This window comes from Lactuca saligna, chromosome 9, assembly GCF_052625555.1.
Source record: "Lactuca saligna cultivar CGN05327 chromosome 9, ASM5262555v1, whole genome shotgun sequence".
Classification (NCBI taxonomy): domain Eukaryota; kingdom Viridiplantae; phylum Streptophyta; class Magnoliopsida; order Asterales; family Asteraceae; genus Lactuca; species Lactuca saligna.
Genome location: NC_136425.1, coordinates 179003497 through 179022495, shown reverse-complemented (window position 1 = coordinate 179022495; position 18999 = coordinate 179003497). Strand labels below are relative to the sequence as shown.

Below are 18999 nucleotides of genomic sequence, written 5' to 3'. Positions count from 1 at the left end.
TCTTGGCACAGGACGACCAATATTTGGTCATGTTCGGGTATTGGGCATCGGTTAGGACCAAAATGGGTTATAATATGGGTATGGGTTGCAGGTGATCAGGTGTTTGCAGGGGTTGACCAATATTAGGTCATGTACGGGTGTTCGGCACGGGTTTGGACCAAAAAGGGTTATAATATGGGTATGGGTTGCAGGTGGTCTGGTGTTGGCATGTGTTGATCGAAATTAGGTTATCTACGGGTGTTGGGCATGGGTTTTGACCAAAAGCGGTTATAATATGGGTATGGGTTGCAGGTGGTTGGGTGTTGGCACGGGTTGACCAATATTAGGTCATGTACGGGTGTTAGGAATGGGTTAGGACCAAAAGGGGTTAAAATATGGGTATGGATTGCAGGTGTTCATGTGTTGGCACGGGATGACCAATATTAGGTCATGTACGGGTGTTGGGCAAGAGTTAGGACCAAAAGGGGTTATAATATGGGTATGGGTTGCAGGTGGTCAGGTGTTCGCACAGGTTGTCAATATTAGGTCATGTACGGGTGTTGGGCATGGGTTTGGTCCAAAAAGGGGTTATAAAATCGTATGGGTTGCAGGTGGTCGGGTGTTGGAACGGGTTGACCATTATTACGTCATGTACGGGTGTTGGGCATGTGTTAGGACCAAAAGGGGATATAATATGGGTATGGGTTGGAGGTGGTCGGGTGTTCGCACGGGTTGACAAACGTTACGTCATGTACGAGTGTTGGGCATGGGTTAGGACCAAAAGGGGTTAAAATATGGATATGGGTTGCAGGTGGTCGGGTGTTGGCATGGGTTGACCAATATTAGGTCATGTACAGGTATTAGGCATGGGTTTGGACCAAAAGGGGTTATAATATGGGTATGCGTTGCAGGTGGTCGGCTATTGGCATGGGTTGACCAATTTTAGGTTATGTACGGGTGTTGGGCATGGGTTAGCACCAAAAGGGGTTATAATACGGGTATGTGGTGCAGGTGGTCAGGTGTTGGCACATGTTGAACAATATTAGGTCATGTACGGGTGTTGGGCATGGGTTTGGACCAAAAGGGGTTATAATATATATATGGGTTGCAGGTGGTCGGGTGTTGGCATGGTTTGACCAATATTAGGTCATGTAGAGGTGTTGGGCATGGGCTAGGACCAAAAGGGGTTATAATATGGGTATGTGTGGCAGGTGGTCGGGTGTTGGCACGGGTTGACCAGTATTAGGTCATGTACGGGTGTTCGAGATGGGTTAGGAACAAAAGGGGTTAGAATATGGGTTTGGGTTGCAGATGGTCGGGTGTTGCACGGGTTGACCTATATTAGGTCATGTACGGGTGTTAGGCACGGGTTAGGACCAAAAAGGGTTATAACATGGGTATAGGTTGCAGGTGGTCGGGTGGTGGCACGAGTTGACAAATATTAGGTGGTGTATGGGTGTTGGCCATGGGTTAGGACCAAAAGGGGTTATAATATGGGTATGGGTTGAAAGTGGTAAGGTGTTGCCATGGAATGACCAATATTAGGTCATGTACAGGATTTGGGCATGGGTTAGGACCAAAAGTGGTTATAATATGGGTATGGGTTGCAGGTGGTCGGGTGTTGGCACAGGTTGACCAATATTAGGTCATGTACAGTTGTTGGGCATGGGTTTGGACCAAGAGGGGTTATAATATGGCTATGGGTTCTAGGTGGTTAGGTGTTGGCACAGGATGACCAATATTAGGTCATGTTCGGGTGTTGGGCATGGGTTAGGACCAAAAGGGGTTATAATATGGGTATGGGATGTAGGTGGTCGGGTGTTCACACGAGTTGACCAATATTAGGTCATGTACGGGTGTTCGGCTTGGGTTAGGACCAAAAGGGGTTATAATATGGGTATGGGTTGTAGGTGGTCGGGTGTTGGCATGGGTTGACTGAAATTAGGTCATCTGCGGGTGTTGGGCATGGGTTTGGAGCAAAAGGCATTATAATATGGGTATGGGTTGTAGGTGGTCGGGTGTTGGCCCGGGTTGACCAATATTAGGTCATGTACGGGTGTTGGGAAAGGGTTAGGACCAAAAGGGGTTTTAATATGGGTATGGGTTGCACGTTTTCGAGTGTTGGCGCAGGATGACCAATATTAGGTCATGTACGGTTGTTGGGCAAGAGTTAGGACCAAAAGGGGTTATAACATGGGTATGGGTTGCAGGTGGTCAGGTGTTGGGCATGGGTTAGTGCCCAAAGGGGTTATAATATGGGTATGGATTGCAGGTGGTTGCGTGTTTTCATGCGATGACCAATATTAGGTCATGTACGTGTGATGGGCATGGGTTAGGACCAAAAGGGTTTATAATATGAGTATGGGTTGTAAGTGTTCGGGTGTTTGCATGGGATGACCAATATTAGGTCATGTACAGGTGTTGGGCGTGGTTTTGGACCAAAAAGGGGTTATAAAATGAGTATGGGTTGTAGGTGGTCGGATGTTGGCAGGGGTTGACACTTGTTAGGTCATGTATGGGGGTTGGGCATGGGTTTGGACCAAAAGGGGTTATAATATGGGTATTGGTTGCATGTGGTCGGGTGTTGGCACGGGTTGACCAACATTACATCATGTACGGGTGTTGGGCATGGGTTAGGAACAAAAGGGGTTACAATATGGGTATGGGTTGCAGGTGGTCAGGTGTTGGCAAGGGTTGACCAATATTAGGTCATGTACAGGTGTTGGGCATGGGTTAGGACTAAAATGGGATATAATATTGGTATGGGTTGCAGGTGGTCACGTGTTGGCACAGGTTGACCAATATTCGGTCATATACGGTTGTTGGGAATGGATTTGGACCAAAAGGGGTTATAATATGGGTATGGGTTGGAGGTGGTCGGGTGTTGGCACGGTATGACCAATATTGGGTCATGTAAGGGTGTTGAGCATGGGTTAGGACAAAAAGGGGTTATAATATCGGTATGGGTTGCAGGTGGTCGGGTGTTTGCACGGGTTGACCAATATTAGGTCATGTACGGGTTTTAGGAATGGGTTATGACCAAAAGGGGTTATAATATGGGTATGGGTTGCAGGTGGTCGGTTGTTGGCACGGGTTGACCAATATCAGTTCATGTACAGGTGTTGGGCAAGCGTTTGGACCAAAAGGGGTTATAATATGGGTATGGGTTGCAGGTGGTCGGGTGTTGGAACGGGCTGACCAATCTTAGGTCATGTACAAGTATTGGGCTTGGGTTAGGACCCAAAGGGGTTATAATATAGGTATGGGTTGCAGTGGTTGGGTGTTGGCATGGGATGACCAATATTAGGTCATGTACGGGTGTTGGGCATGGGTTACGACCAAAAGGGTTTATAATATGAGTATGGGTTGTAGGTGGACGGGTTTTGGCATGGGATGACCAATATTAGGTCATGTAGAGGTGTTGGGCATGGGTTAGGACCAAAAGTGGTTCAAATATGGGTGTGGGTTGCAGGTGGTCGGGTGTTGGCAAAGGTTGTCCAATATTTAGGTCATGTATGGGTGTTGGGCATGGGTTTGATCCAAAAAGGGGTTATAAAATGTGTATGGGTCTCAAGTGGTCTGATGTTGGTAGGGGTTGACAATTATTAGGTCATTTATGGGTGTTAGGCATCGGTTAGGACCAAAAGGGGTTATAATATGGGTATGGGTTGCAGGTGGTCGGGTGTTGGCACAGGTTGAGCAATATTATGTCATGTATGGGTGTTGGGCATGTGTTAGGACCAAAAAGGGATATAATATGGGTATGGGTTGCAGGTGGTCGGGTGGTGGAACTGGTTGACCAACATTACGTCATGTATGGGTGTTGGGCACGGGTTAGGACCAAAAGGAGTTACAATATGGGTATCGGTTGCTGGTGGTCGGGTGTTGGCATGGGATGACCAATATTAGGTCATGGACGGTTGTTAGGCATGGGTTATGACCAAAAGGGGTTATAATATGGGTATAGGTTGCAGGTGGTCGGGTGTTAGCATAGGTTGTCCAATATTAGGTCATGTACGGGTGTTGGGCATGGGTTAGGCCCCAAAGGGGTTATAATATGGGTATGTGTTGCAGGTGGCTGGGTGTTGGCATGGGATGCCCAATATCAGGTCATGTACGGGTTTTGGGCATGGGTTAGGACCAAAAGGGTTTATAATATGAGTATGGGTTGTAGGTGGACGGGTGTTGGCATGGGATGACCAATATTAGCTGATGTACAGGTGTTGGGCATGGGTTAGGACCAAAAGGGGTTAAAATATGGGTGTGGGTTGCAGGTGGTCGGGTGTTGGCACAGGTTGTCCAATATTAGGTCATGTATAGTTGTTGGGCATGGGTTTGATCCAAAAAGGGGTTATAAAATGGGTATGGGTTTCAAGTGGTCGGATGTTGGTAGGGGTTGACAATTATTAGGTCATCTATGGGTGATGGGCATGGGTTAGGACCAAAAGGGGTTATAATATGGGTATGGGTTGCAGGTGGTCGGGTGTTGGCACGGGTTGACCAAGTGAGCATGGGTTTAATCCAATACTTTAATCTTATCAAAGCACTCACGAACTCTGCAGCAAACTTGTGCCATGTCTAAACACTTCAGACAATCTACAGACAGATTCATGACAGTCTTTATTCATACCTACTCCCAACGTATGACCAACTGTGGATGTTTGAATAACCTAGTTATTCTGGAAGTCAAAACATGCAAATTGAAACATAACAACAATACTTAATCCTATATGGCCCCAAACTTGTGAGAGTAAATAAAACCCTTCTATTTATCCACCATATTGATTACTCATTATTTATCATTTAATGTTTCGGATAATCAACTCATTGCTTGAATTACAACAACAATTGTCCCATGCTCTAAGCATGCACACCGTGTTTCCTATGGTCCATGCTTTGTGAAATAGATCAATTGAACACATTTCCAATCATTCTCATTTCACAACTCCAAATCCATTTTAATAAGTGTAAGAATATCAAATTCTCGTTACTTATAGAATATGCTAGATCTTAACACTTTATGCAACGATCCCTTCATAATGTCACTGCACTATTGCCAATGATATTACAAAGTCTTCTATCGGAGATTGTTACAAGACAATTCCTTAGATATGATGTCTCTCACTCAAAGTACATTCCTTTGAACATCCTTTTGCATAAAAGTTTCTAATCTAGACAAATATTTTCAATATTTACTTCCTAATATGAACACGCTTCCATATTTTCCTCATGACAACCCATTCTTAATAGAATCTTTTCTATTTGTAATGATGTCGATATGGTCCATCCAATATGGAAACATTTCCATACTTTCCAATACTATACTTCCAACTACTCACAAGCGACCAATTCTCGTCGAACTTGTGTCCTTTGATAGTTGTTTAATTATTTTAGTCAAAACCAATTCTAGTCCCTTTTTCCCTCTAAATGCGCTAGACATTTGGAAAATTTTAGAATGGTAAAATACTATAGCATTTGCAATCGATCCTATACCCAAAGCGTATGGGACACGATGCATAATGTCTTACATAAAGATATGATACTTTACCAATCTTTTGCCATAATATTTTATGTGTCATGTTCTCATAATTCGAACTATGAAGAGGGATGCCGTAATCATAATCGTTTTAAGAACACACAATGTATCCTTTGACTGAAAATATTAAAATTTCTTAATCTAAGCTTTAGATTTTGAAACGGAGTATAATATTCTCTCCCTTAATTATAGCAAAACAACTTTTCAACCCATGCAACTTTGCAAATTGAATCTTTGTTTTTCTATAATTAATATTGCTAACTTGCAATACTTTCCATAATAATCATACAATCATAACTTTTATGCTCCCACTATCATGATGATTACTATAAAACATAACACTTATGCTCCCACTAGCTTCGACATGTATTCATAAACATCTTAACTTTCAGAAAGACAATAACTATTGAATTTCTTAAGTCCATGTTTCTAATACTTAGTGCTTTGATAATCTTTTATCAAGGCTTCTTGAACTTATACACCTTTGCCTTAGATAGTTCATATGTGTGTCTTAACAATTAAGACTAATTGCCAAACCTCACAATTCAAATTATGGAAAGGGATACCGTAACCATGATCGAATTCGAGAATGCAATTTTACAATCACTATCTTCTTAAAATCTTTCTCAGTGAAAGCATTTCCTCACAATCATTTTCATGAAGGAGGAAATATTATGACACTTAGATTTAAATGGTGTATTTGTTCCTATCCATGTGAATTTGTTAAAACCAAAGTTTATGACAAATTCAAACTCATATGGACTGACCTTTCTTAATCTTGATTTCTTGCCTTATGGTAGCACAGCTGCCCACCACGTCTTCCAAGTAGTTAAGCAGCTCACCCTTTCTTATCAATGTACTTTCATTGATCAAGGTCCTTGCTTTTTATGCATTCAAATGAGAATTCATAGAACTCACATGCATAATTAACTCGATTGGATTGGCACAGAATCAAAATAATGTCAACACGATAGGTTGTAAACCTCAACTCGTGCGCTAGTGATGATCGATAAGGTTTATTTGATTTGTTCTTGAAACTTTTTCAAAACATTAAAACTCCCACTGACCTCTTGACATATATGATTCTCTTTGTCAAGAAACATTTCTTGACAATCAAATATTCAAGAGTGAGTGCAGTTATTATCAAGACAAGAACACTTCACAAGTTGGTCCTAGTTGGTCTTTGTCTTATCCAAGACATCACAACTTACCAATCTCAAATGTACAAGAATAAGAAAACTTTTCCAAGTTCCATATTTGATGAGTGTTATAAACCTACTTAAAACTTTTCACTCAATGTCACAATCTTGACTTTAAGACTTGATATTGGAACGAAGTGTGATTGACTTCTTGATTTAACCATTTCTACAATACTTGATTCCTCTTCTTAGACATGCAATTGCACTAAGACTCACTTAGAGGATCTATTGAGACATGGTTCTTAATCTTTAAGACTTATCATAAAACACAATAAAAGGTACTCTCCCTTCTTCCTAGAAAAGAGAAACTTTTATCTTTCTGCCTACTCGATTCTTCTTTATTCGTTCTACTATTCATTGAAACTCTTTCAATCAATCTCAGAATTACACTTAATCTTATAAGTATAATCACATTTACTAAACTTTAGTAAATCATGACGAATATCTTTGTCACTCTTGTGGTGGACTTGATCAACGCACAACCTAGTGTACTTGATCTCATAGTCCTTCAACTAACACTTTGCCAAAGAATTAGTCTAAGTTTCCCAAATGTGAAAGTTTTCCATTCATCATACAATACACATTGCATGATTCCAAGTTTCTGTCCAATTGAAACTTGGGCGATGAGAAAGTCTCCCTATTTGGTACACTTTTGACATTTCCATAATTAAGAATCAAATCCATTTTGCTAATAATAGAAGTACATGAACATCAATTTTTCATATATTTCATTGTAAGGATAAATAAATAAGACAAAATCAAAATTTATTTTATTGCGGAAAAAAACTTGTCCTTACAATGCAATTCAACTGAAAAACTATGTTAACAATCTATTCTAACTCCAAGTTGTAGCTCAAGAATCCATTCTTCAAGTAATGCGATCGAAATCCATTTCTTCATGATCAGATTCAACTCACTTCTTTTCTCAAGCTTCCTCTCTTTTCTTCGATCCTACAAAACATCAAAATGTAATATTATCACATCATGTATTAAGAATCTAGAATAGGAACTTAAAAGAGTTAGTTAATGGATTTTACCTGAAGCAGAGCCATACGTCTTGACTCTCCCATCTCTTAGATCTCTCAGGTAATTAGCGCAGCTTCGTCTCCAATGCCCCTTCTCTTGGCAATAAAAGCAAATAGACTCCTTTGGCACAACACATCGGACAATCACAGACTTAGTTCTTTCTGGACTTCCAATGTTGCCAGTGTCCATTGAAGTTTGGGAGTTTGATTCACTAGACAAATTTGCTTGACCAGCACGCCAAATCATTGCTGATTCAGCAGCTATAAGCAAATAGGTGAGATCAATTAGGGTCACGTCGTGGTCCATCATATAGTACTCTCTAACGAACTCACTATATGATTCAGGAAGTGACTGAAGAACCCAGTCAACAGCCAACTCACTTGAAATCTCGACACCCAACATGTTTAACCTATCAATGTATGACTTCATCTCTAAGACGTGCGCACACACAGGTTTCCCATCTTCATGTTTACTTGCCAAAAGGGCTTGAGTGAGCTTGAACTTTTCAAGCCTTTGAACTTGTGGGTCAGGCAGAATAATTGGAGGAGGTGGAGGAAGTGAAGCATGACTCTCATTTCCTTGATCGTATCTCGGAACGTCATCTTCATTTGGAAAGCTTGTTCCAAAGGATTTGGGAAGACCATTGTAAGATTCAGACATCTACAAAACGGGAGAAAATTCAAGTTAAGTTGATTAGAATTCTTGATGCAACACCCAAATGAAACATCAAGCTAGGATCCAACACAATACTCTACAACCTAGAAGAGGGATGTCGTAATCTAGTTGCAGAATATTTGAAGGTAGGTAAATGACGATTTACCAATTTCCACCATGAAAAACAAAAAAGAAGTTTAAGTTTTAAATGAATTGAAACTCCTAGATCTTTTGAGACTCATTGAACTCTTCAATGGCATGTTTAATCTCGATTATGCCCTACTATTCGTGACTGGGATGCCGAGGATCACAAACAAGGTGTAAATAACCATACGAATCACGTGGTGCACCCAATGCTACTATCACCTAATCAATGTGCCGGTTAGCCACACACGCTCCATTGATCTATGATAAGCATCGAGCCACCCTTTGCCACCAATGTCATCCCCAAATTAGTGTGCCGGTTAACCACACACGCTCCACTAACGTTTGACAAGGGTACGAAGTGTAATTCCATGGGTTAGCATACAATTTCACATTTTGCCTAAAGTAACTATGATTTGGGAATTTGAAAAAGCATTTAGTTACTTTGTACTTCATTATACTTATAATGGATGGTTTCTGTCCTATCCTACCCGTTCGGCTAACGACCCTCCACTAGTCAAGAGTGCGGTGGGTAAGAGTGGATACCCATTCAATCGCCATTTTATAGGCAATTTCCTTAAACACCCCTTATAGACTAGCTTCGTGAATGAGGCCTACTAACGGTAAGACTGAATTTTTAGTTATACATATATAATATTAAACTTTTAATGTTATATATAGTATAAGGGTGTATTTTACACTTTTAAAATACTAGGTGGTTTAAATTATACTTTTAATTAACCAAAATCATTATGGATTTATTAAATCTCTTTTAATTATACACTTAATTAATTTAATAAAACCATAAGGGTTTAATTTGAACTTTTCAAAATCAGGGTTTTGGAATTTAGACTTTCAAAATTAACTTTTAATCAACAATTTAAATTCCAAAACTTGAGGGCAAGTTTTGAAACTCTTCAAAACAATTAGGTTTTAATCTCACTTAAAATTTTCGAATTTAAGACATTTAAATTAAAATTTTAAATATTAAAACTCTTGATTTAATAATTACCATAAATTAAACAATTAATTTAAATTATTAAATCACAAGGGATTATCTAGATCATGAGGATAATTACCAATTATACATCTAAGATATCCTAATCCCTTAAATCCCTCTCTAAATCTCGAAAATAAGGGATGGGATAATTCAAGATCTTTAATTACCATATTTAACAATTAAAAGATAATTACAAGATATGGGATTATCCAAATCCCTAAAATTTAGGATCTAACCTTGGGGAAGGAGGTAATTTCGAAATCCAAGGGTTGGATAACCCTAGATTTCAAAATCTTGGAGGCTAAGGAAAGGATTTGGGAAACCCTAGCAAAAATCGCCATCTAGGGTTTTGCAACCCTAATTGCGAAAATTACCTAGCCTTTAGGGTTTATTAGCCATAAACCCTAATATGTCAAGTTCACAAATTTGAATAAAAGCTAATTGAAAACAAAAACCAATGGCTCTGATACCACTGATGGGTCTTATACAAACAATCCTATGTGTGCATGCAACCCTAGTATTGGATCTATGTTTTCACTATTAGTTATACAACTTTATGAACACAAAAAGAAACCTGGCATGCTACTATAATTTTCGAAATTCATATATAAAGCTAGAATACATACCTTTTGTTGTTATATAGCAATAACAACTAGTTCCTTGAATTTCCTTAGCTCTTGAAAGCAAGTACCACAAGTGTAGTACCTCTAATGGAGTCACAAACACCATATGCAACTTGGATGAAGAGGAGAAGAAAAAGAGGCACCAAAAACGGCTGGAAACCCTAATGGAAGTGTTGTTCACGTTTTTGGGGCTTAAGGGTCCCTTTTATACATGTAGGCTATTAGGGTTTACAACTAGGAAACCCTAATCTGACTGCTTAGGCCCTAAGCAGCCCATGGACTCCTTAAACATATCCCTTGGACGATTTCTAATGGGCTTCCCATAGAATTCGTTCAACCTATATATTATTAGGTGATCCATAGCCCAATTATAATTATCTTATAATTACAACTTCAGTCCCCTAAGTTTAATTAATCTCTTTTAACCACAAAATTAATTCTTAATTAATTCTTGACCAATATTAATTAACCAATATGATTTCTCCTTTAATATATTATTCTCATAATATATTAATAAATCATATTTAAACCTTTCTCTCCTTAAATCATCCTACATATTGCTATGGTGAAGGCAACCCAAAAGGACCATGCTCATAATCGGGTCAAGTACATACCAAAACAGTTATGGACTTAGACACTAATCCAACAGCTATGTGTTAGTGGAAGTAGGGGGAATAGTCCCCGTATTCGGACAATAGAGCCAAGGGGTAGGTTAGGCACCCCGGTATGTCTGACAGTATGTTTATGTTATGCTTTTAGCTTTTATATGGTAGTGGTAGGGGTGAAATAGTCCCCATAACCGGTTGAAATAAACTGGATGGGTAGGTCGGAAACCCCAGTATGTCTGACAGTGGTAGGTTAGGCACCCCGGTATGCCTAGTAGTGGTAGGTTGAGCACCCCGGTATGCTCAGCAGGGTAGGTCGGACACTCAAATATGTCTGGTAGTATGTGTTATGTATGGTATGTGGTATGATGGGGGAACTTACTAAGCTTTGTGCTTATAGTTTTTAGTTTTGTTTCAGGTACCTTTTCAGCGAAGGGGAAGGAGCCGGCGCGGTAGCTGCACCTCACACGCACACCAGATTTCCGCACTATGAGATTATTGGGATTGTACTCTGACATTATTATTATTATTCCACGACATGTTTTATGATATTTGACTTATGGGATTATGATTGATATGATACCGATGATGTTTTTCAGTAAAACATTTTACAAGTAACATAATTAAAATAAAAAATTTGGCATTGAAATTGAGATGTTACAGTCGATACCCACACACATTTGCACATATGTTTTCCTTTTCTAGCTTTAATTCTTATAATATGGATCCAACTCCGTACTAAGTGACCCTAAACTAGGGGTGAGCGTAGACGGGTACTCGCCTAATTTTAACAAAACAAGAACCGGCAAGTCCTAAGATCTAGGAACCGAAATCAGAACAAGTTGTATCAGTTCTAAATATTTTGGAACCGGAACCAGAACCGTCGGTTTCGGTTCCGGGTACCCGCTTTCAAAAAAAAAATTAAGAATTTAGTTACAAAAGCAAACAAATTATAAAACAAATTACTTTTAACATATTCTATAAAATTACTCAAAGATGTGGTATGACAGATTATATAAAATTAGAGTTGGCTTCGTTGTTTCTTAATTATTGTGATATCATAGATTATATAAAACTATTCATAGTGGTATTAAACTTAAGTACAATCTAGTGTTTTCTTGGAGCATAAATTAATAGAAAGAAAAAGATATCTACGCATGAAGAATGTGTTGGTTTCTTTTTTATTTTGTAATATAGATTGATTGTATAGACCCTATAAGTGGTGATACTAAAAGTTTTAATGGTATATATATATATATATATATATATATATATATATATATATATATATATATATATATATATATATATATAAACCGGTTCCGACAGATACCCAGCGGGAGCGGTTTTGAAACAATGAGAACCGGAACAGCTTAAGACGGTTCCAAAAAATTAGGAACTGAAACCGAAACCGCGGAAGACGGTTTCAGTTCCGAAATCAATGGTTCCAAAACGGTTCTGGTTCTTAAAGCGGGTACCTGATCCATTGCCCACCCCTACCTAAAACTAATCCCCTAAGCAAGATATCACTATTTATTTTTATCAAAAATGTAATCTTATATTTTGTTTCGAAAAATTCTATTCTTTTTCTTTCTAAATATGTGTAAATTCAATAAAAAAGTTAGGCTTTAACAGGTAAAAGTTTAATAAATGAATTTTAATTAAATGAAATTTTGTATTATTTTTCTTAAAAATAATAATACATTGCAAAAAATCAGTAAAATTATATTTTTGATCATATTATATAATTTACTTTCAAATTCCTTTGAAAAATCTACCAACCAAAAAAAAAACCACATTCCATTTTATCTCAACAAAAGGCATTACAAAATTCAATCCTTTTGTATTCCAATTCTAGATTTCATTCTTTCCAAAAAGATGCAATCTAAATAACTGAAAACCCGGTCTAACTATTTATAACTAGGTTATAATTCGTAGAAACCACGGTCGATATATTTAAAAATTTTATATAGATAAAAAATAATAAATGTAAAATAAAACCAAGACATTGTCGATTGTAATCAATTATGAATTAATTTTTTAAACACAAACATAATAATATTACTAGGATATGATTTTGTATTTTCAAATTTTGAATTGATTTTGATTTGTTACCAAAAAAAAATAATAAAAATCATAGAAAAATATCATGTATCAAAGAAACATTCTAAAAAACTATCCCGTGTTATTTTTACGTTTCATTTATTAGAAGAGGTAGATAAATTAACCATAATGCGCCTCCTAGTAGTTTAAGAAAACAATTAATAAAAAATTAAATCATATCAACCAATTATAATCAAAATAATACTAACTAGGTATAAAACCCACGTATTACACGGGTTGATTAAAAAAATATTAAATATCAAAAGATAAACAATAAATATTTTTTAAAATAAAATAAGAAATAAGAAATGAAGAAAACATCTTAATTGCAATTTACTATAACATTTATTATATTTAATACTATATATATATATATATATATATATATATATATATATATATATATATATATATATATATATATATATATGATGTGGCTTTTTAATTTTAAAATTTAAAATTTTACATGTGAATATTATATATTTTCAAAATTATCACAAAATAACAAAGTATCAAAACTCATGAGAGCTTGATATTTAGCAGAATGGATCTTTATTTATTATAGTAGATAGTAGATTCCTAACTATACTTTCAATACACATAACTAAAAAATGCCCAATATTAACAAAAATAGACTCAAAATGGCACCTCACCAAAACTCAAAAAGCCAAAGGAAGCAAACCAAACAATCATTGTTCAACAAGAAAATCAAAACCACTGAAAAAAAGTCGCCAAAACTCTTTTTTTTTTTTTTTAATTGAACTATTATATACTGTATAATAGTTAGGAATACAATCGTCCAAAAAAATGTCTATATTTACCATATCTACCTATCAAAATACCTCATCATGTTGCTTAATGCTGATTCACAAATGACCAAATAATAATCTTTTTCACTCTATTTGCATTTTCTTAATATCATGTTTTATCTGAAGAGCTGCCCTAACAACATCTCCCCTTGTAATAAGTCCAACCTATTTATCAAAATCACAACAAATAAATAAATAACTTTAGTCTTCACTAAATATTTATTGTTTATAGAGTAAATTACTGAAATTGTCCTGTGGTTTGGTTAAAATTGCATATTTGGTCCCTAACTTTTATTTTGCACTCGGATCGTCCCTATGGTTTGATTTTGTTGCATTTTTCGTCCCTGTGGTTTGGTCAAAATCACATGTTTGGTCCCTAACTTTATGTATGTAAGAGACGAAAAATGCAACAAAATCAAACCACAGGGACGAAAAATACAACAAAATCAAACCATAGGGACGATCCGAGTGTGAAAGAAAAGTTAGGGACTAAACGTGCAATTTTAACCAAACCATAGGGACGATTTTAGTAATTTACTCTTGTTTATAAAATCTCACCAGTTTCCCATTATCATCGACTACTGGCAGCCTACGGTATTTTGTTTCAAGCAACAACCTATTTTTATAAAAATCATTATAGTTAAAATAAAAAAAATTAATACCAGATTTAATTGGAAAGAAAAATTAAGAGTGATAAGATTAATACCTTACAGCTTCTTCAAGGTTTGTGGTGTCATGAACTACGAGTGGAGCAGGTGTCATTAAATCTCCCACAACTTTTCCATCAGTTTTACCAAGTAGTTTTTGAATCTCATTGAATGTCTATAAATAAAACAAATATGTTACTATATTTTATATAATAAATCAAGAACAAAAATAAAACAAAAGTGACATGAATCTTGAAAAATTAAGGATTTTTGACATACTTTCCAGGAACTATCAACATCAGGAAACAAGCTTGTGTCACTGTGACTACCACCTGAATATCAAAAAAAAAAGTTCAAAAAAATCAAAAATCATAAAACGAAAAATAAATAAATAAATAAAGATTCGTCAATCACATGGATTGTTATATTCATAAGGTCTGTTTCTTTTCTAAACTAAACAAATCGTCTGAACGAGACTAAATGACCATTTTACCCTTATATTCCAGAAAACAAGTTTTAGGGTATTCATCGATTAAAACGAAAAAAAGGGGTTGGGAGGAAAAAGAAGGGAAATTAGGTAAAAGTCAAGTGTCTTAGTATATTAACTATTAAGCTTAGTTTTTTTTTTTTTTGGCTTAACCCATTAAGTCAATATGTCCAGATTAAGTCAAGAAGAAATAGCCCTTAATGATAAAAATAGTACCTGATATTGAATCAAGTGCTAACAAGTCATAATCTGAAACGACACCAACCTGAAGACGTTTAGAAAGAGAAAAAGTAATGATAAGTTCTTAATTCGGTGACCAATTCTATTGCTTTAACTCAAGTTACAAAAAGATGGAGATATGAAGGACATAACATACCAAATTCCAATCAGCATCAACCACTGGAAAGCCTGTGATTCTTTTCTCCACAAGAATCTCTAATGCTGTTGATATAGAACATAAAAATGAGATGAAATGTTTAATCTGTAAATTTCAATAGCAAAACTTTGAAACTATCATTATGCATACCCTTATCAACTGTAGTTGTTGGTTCTACCACAAGTAAGCTGGCTTTTCTTGTCATAAAATCAGCAACTGTATATGTTCCATCTCTTGTCTGCAAATTGATGTAATGAAACATATTAAAGAAGGAATTATGCTGACGTGACATGTAGAACAAGTTTGTTAACTCTTCCCCTAACAGGCTAAAATCATCTCATCTACTAACAATCAGCCTACTAGAATCTGTCAAATAAAATAGCTAGTAAGATGCATGTTTATGGAGATGAAGTGTTAAAATATTAGGTATAGAAGTAACAAGCATATTGAAATTTACAAAAAACTTCAGCACCTAAAACACTATCTAACCAAAAGCTCTGTGATTTAGTTTTGAAGTGAAGATCACCATTTAATCAAAGCTCTGTGATTTAGTTTTGAAGTGAAGATCCCTTGCTACAAATTCTAGAGCTGTAAAAGTTGCTTCACAACTGCTACAAACTTTAGGTGTTATAGGTTTGTAACCAAATTTGGTTCATTTTCGAGAATCATGTAAGCTTGTAATACATCTGGTTCAAGTTCCCTGTCGTTCACTATTACAGAGAAGATAATATCACAAGTACAAGCAAGAATGGCCATCGTATTACACAGAGACATGAAAGTAATGCGAAAACGATTGAAAAAGACTTTAACGAATGAAATCGCTCTTCATACAAACTCTATAGCACCTGACACAAATCATTCACTATAAAATAAAACAGAAACTACAAGTCACTTTTAATTTGCATATCAGATCTGAAAGGTAAAGCTGACAACGACATCACATTAACACATAAACAAATTCCGAGTAAAAAATCCTACAACAAACATCATCCTTACAGGCGTGGAATTAGTCTTATCAGCAGCGACAGAATGAATGGCAGCCAAACGGCTATGATCGCGATCGGAGAACCGTGGCAACGAACGAGTAGAGAGAAATAGCCGCACGCTAGTCTTTGAGGTTGTACACGGTATTCGACGACGATCTCCTACAGTGGATACAACGCCGGAAATACAGCCCGCCGGTAGGATGATCGAGTCCATTAGAAATTTCGCGAATCAAAGAGAAATTGCGTGTGTAATTGTGTCACAGAGAGAGAGAGAGAGAGAAAGAGAGAGAGTCACATTATGTGCGCTGAAGGTGTGAAAGTAAAGTGGGGTTTGAACAGAGAATTGGATGCGTTTCCGTGGTGAAGGTGGACACCTATCGACAGTGAAAGCCTCCAATTAGGTCGCTGAAAATTCAAACCGCCAAACAACAAAAGTTTCTTTGGATCATCATTATATCACAATATTATAAGTAAATTACACAAACTGTCCCTATGGTTTGGTTTAGTTTGCATGTTTGGTTCTAAATTTATTTTTTTAACTTGGAAGGGTTTTCATGTTTGTTTTTGTTGTCCGTTTGATCTTTGTCTTATCTATAATGATTATTTTTCCCTTAAGTTTTTAATTTATTTAAATAAATGCATTTCAACCCCACTTTCACATCACCTTACATTATCTTACCTACCTTATTTTATTTAAATAAATTAAAAAATCAATGATAAAATAATCTTTTTAGTTAAAACAGTGACCAACCATACAATAAAAACAATCTGTAGGGATATTTTGAATTAAAAAAATAAGTTAATGACCATACATATAAATTACTCTAAACCATAAGGACCATTTGTGTAATTTACTCCAATACTATATATACAATCTTCATAGAACCACAAGAAAGAATAAAAATGTAAGAATCGTTGATCTTGTTTTGGTATAACAAGTTATATTTTGATATTTATATATGTATATGAAATGTCATATTAAATTGATTTTTATCTGTCACACGTTTTTGTTTCAAGAAAAAAGACAAATTTAGTCTAATCTCATTCGTCGTAAGCGTATTCCAAACATATAGCCAAATATTAGTGGTTGACCCAAAACAGCTAGGTGGGCTTCCTACTAAAATACATTTTTGCTGTAAAATTGTTGTAATTTCATATTTTATTTAGGTAGTATTTGTTTTTTATCTGCAGATCTGCGTACCTTCTTATGTCTGCGCCGCGCAAACATTAGCCTTCGCAGACTGTTTGTTCTTTTGAAGACTGCAGACCTAAAAATGTATGCGCATCCTCTTTTTGGCGCAGATGTGAACCAGAGTTTTCTAACATCTTCAAACATCTTCTAACCTAAAAAAACATATATATCTTTATTTTTTTCAAGTTTTTTTTTTTTTTTTTAATTTCTATTTTTTTCAACTTTATTAATGATAAACAATTTGAAAAAAAAATTACAAAACTTAAGAAAAAAACGTTCCACGATACAAACATGATATTTTGACAAATTTATAAATATAAATTTATTACAATAACAGTCGTTGAAGTTGTTTATATAAATATGAAAAAAAAAATCATAATATATTCTAATATTTTTTTGCCAAATTTTGTAAAACATTATTTAATACAATATCGTCAATTTCTCGAGAAAATATTTATGGTACGTTTTTAATGAATTTAATTGAAAAAATCGAAATTTATTTTCATTCATTTATCTATCAAATTTTTTGATCACTAATTATAATGTTTAGTTATAGCTTTGCAAGCAAATTTGTTAGTTTTTATCAAATATATACGTTAATTTAGTATCATTTTTATTTTTATTTTTTATACAACAATATGTAAAAATTGATATTGATTCGTTAATTATTTATAAGAAAATCATAAAAATATTAAAAAATCATTTTGAAGTTAAAAAAAATCAGTTTATTTAGATTTAAGTTTATTTTAGTAGGCCGCAGATGTTAAAAAAACAAACAGTCTTTTTTTTTCACACTGCAGACGTTTGGTCCACCTCTTTTACTGCAGATGTCTACAGATGTGGTCCGCAAACTACAAACTTTTTACCTCAGAAAAAACAAACAGCACCTTATTCTCATAAGGTTTCTACAAAAATATAGTGGACCTATAATTTTTAAGTATAAAAAACAAAAAATTTATATTTTAACTTTTCTTTTAAAAAAAATGAACTTAGAAATTCTCTCATGCAAGGCCGAAACACTTACACGAGAAGGTCAATCACAAACACTTATCTCACAAATTGTAAAGTTGCATTCGGCAGAAACACCAAAATCACTACAAAAATGTAGTGTTTCAAATTTTAATTAATGGTGTGGTCATAGTGTAGTGGGGTTATGGGACTTGTATGCCTCATAGCCTAATAGTCGTTTCAAATTTGATAGAAATGATATAAAAAAAAATTAATGTTGTTAGATCCGGTACACAAATTATTTTTGAATATCATCCAAATAAAACAATAAATTGCAGGACCAAATTTGCAGTAACTTTAAATTTATTTAAATTTATGATGATTAGGATGATACATGATATTTTATTATTCATAATTAATCAAAGTTTTTCATATTTAGATTTCACGATATCATGATGATTCACATAAGGTTACATAGTAGGTTAGGCGATGTTACAAATTGGAAACGATTATAAAGTGTGACGATAAATCAAGTTCTTCGTGATCATATTGTTTATGATATTTTATAATAGTTTGACCTTATATTCGCTCGAATATCATAGATTTTGTAGTAGCATAGTCCAAACAAATGATAAATTCTTTTTTAATCAAAAAACAAGAAATCCTTCCTTTTGGAGATTCTTAT

The 18999-nt window shown here is 35.3% G+C and overlaps 1 protein-coding gene across 2 annotated transcripts; it reads right to left on the bottom strand.

The window, feature by feature from the left end:
• Positions 1 to 13502: 13502 nt before the first annotated feature.
• On the bottom strand, positions 13503 to 16594 carry LOC145018105 (CBS domain-containing protein CBSX1, chloroplastic-like). 2 transcript variants are annotated; one of them, XM_078976024.1, is made up of 8 exons: positions 16185 to 16594; positions 15339 to 15426; positions 15189 to 15253; positions 15029 to 15077; positions 14605 to 14657; positions 14385 to 14500; positions 14237 to 14294; positions 13503 to 13843 (listed from the first exon to the last, which is right to left on the bottom strand). In XM_078976024.1, the coding sequence occupies exons 1-8, from the start codon at positions 16386 to 16388 to the stop codon at positions 13763 to 13765; spliced, it is 714 nt and encodes a 237-aa protein (XP_078832150.1). In that variant the 5' UTR covers positions 16389 to 16594; the 3' UTR covers positions 13503 to 13762. The 2 variants fall into 2 exon arrangements, with proteins under 2 accessions (XP_078832150.1, XP_078832151.1); XM_078976025.1 differs by lacking the exon at positions 14237 to 14294.
• Positions 16595 to 18999: the final 2405 nt, after the last annotated feature.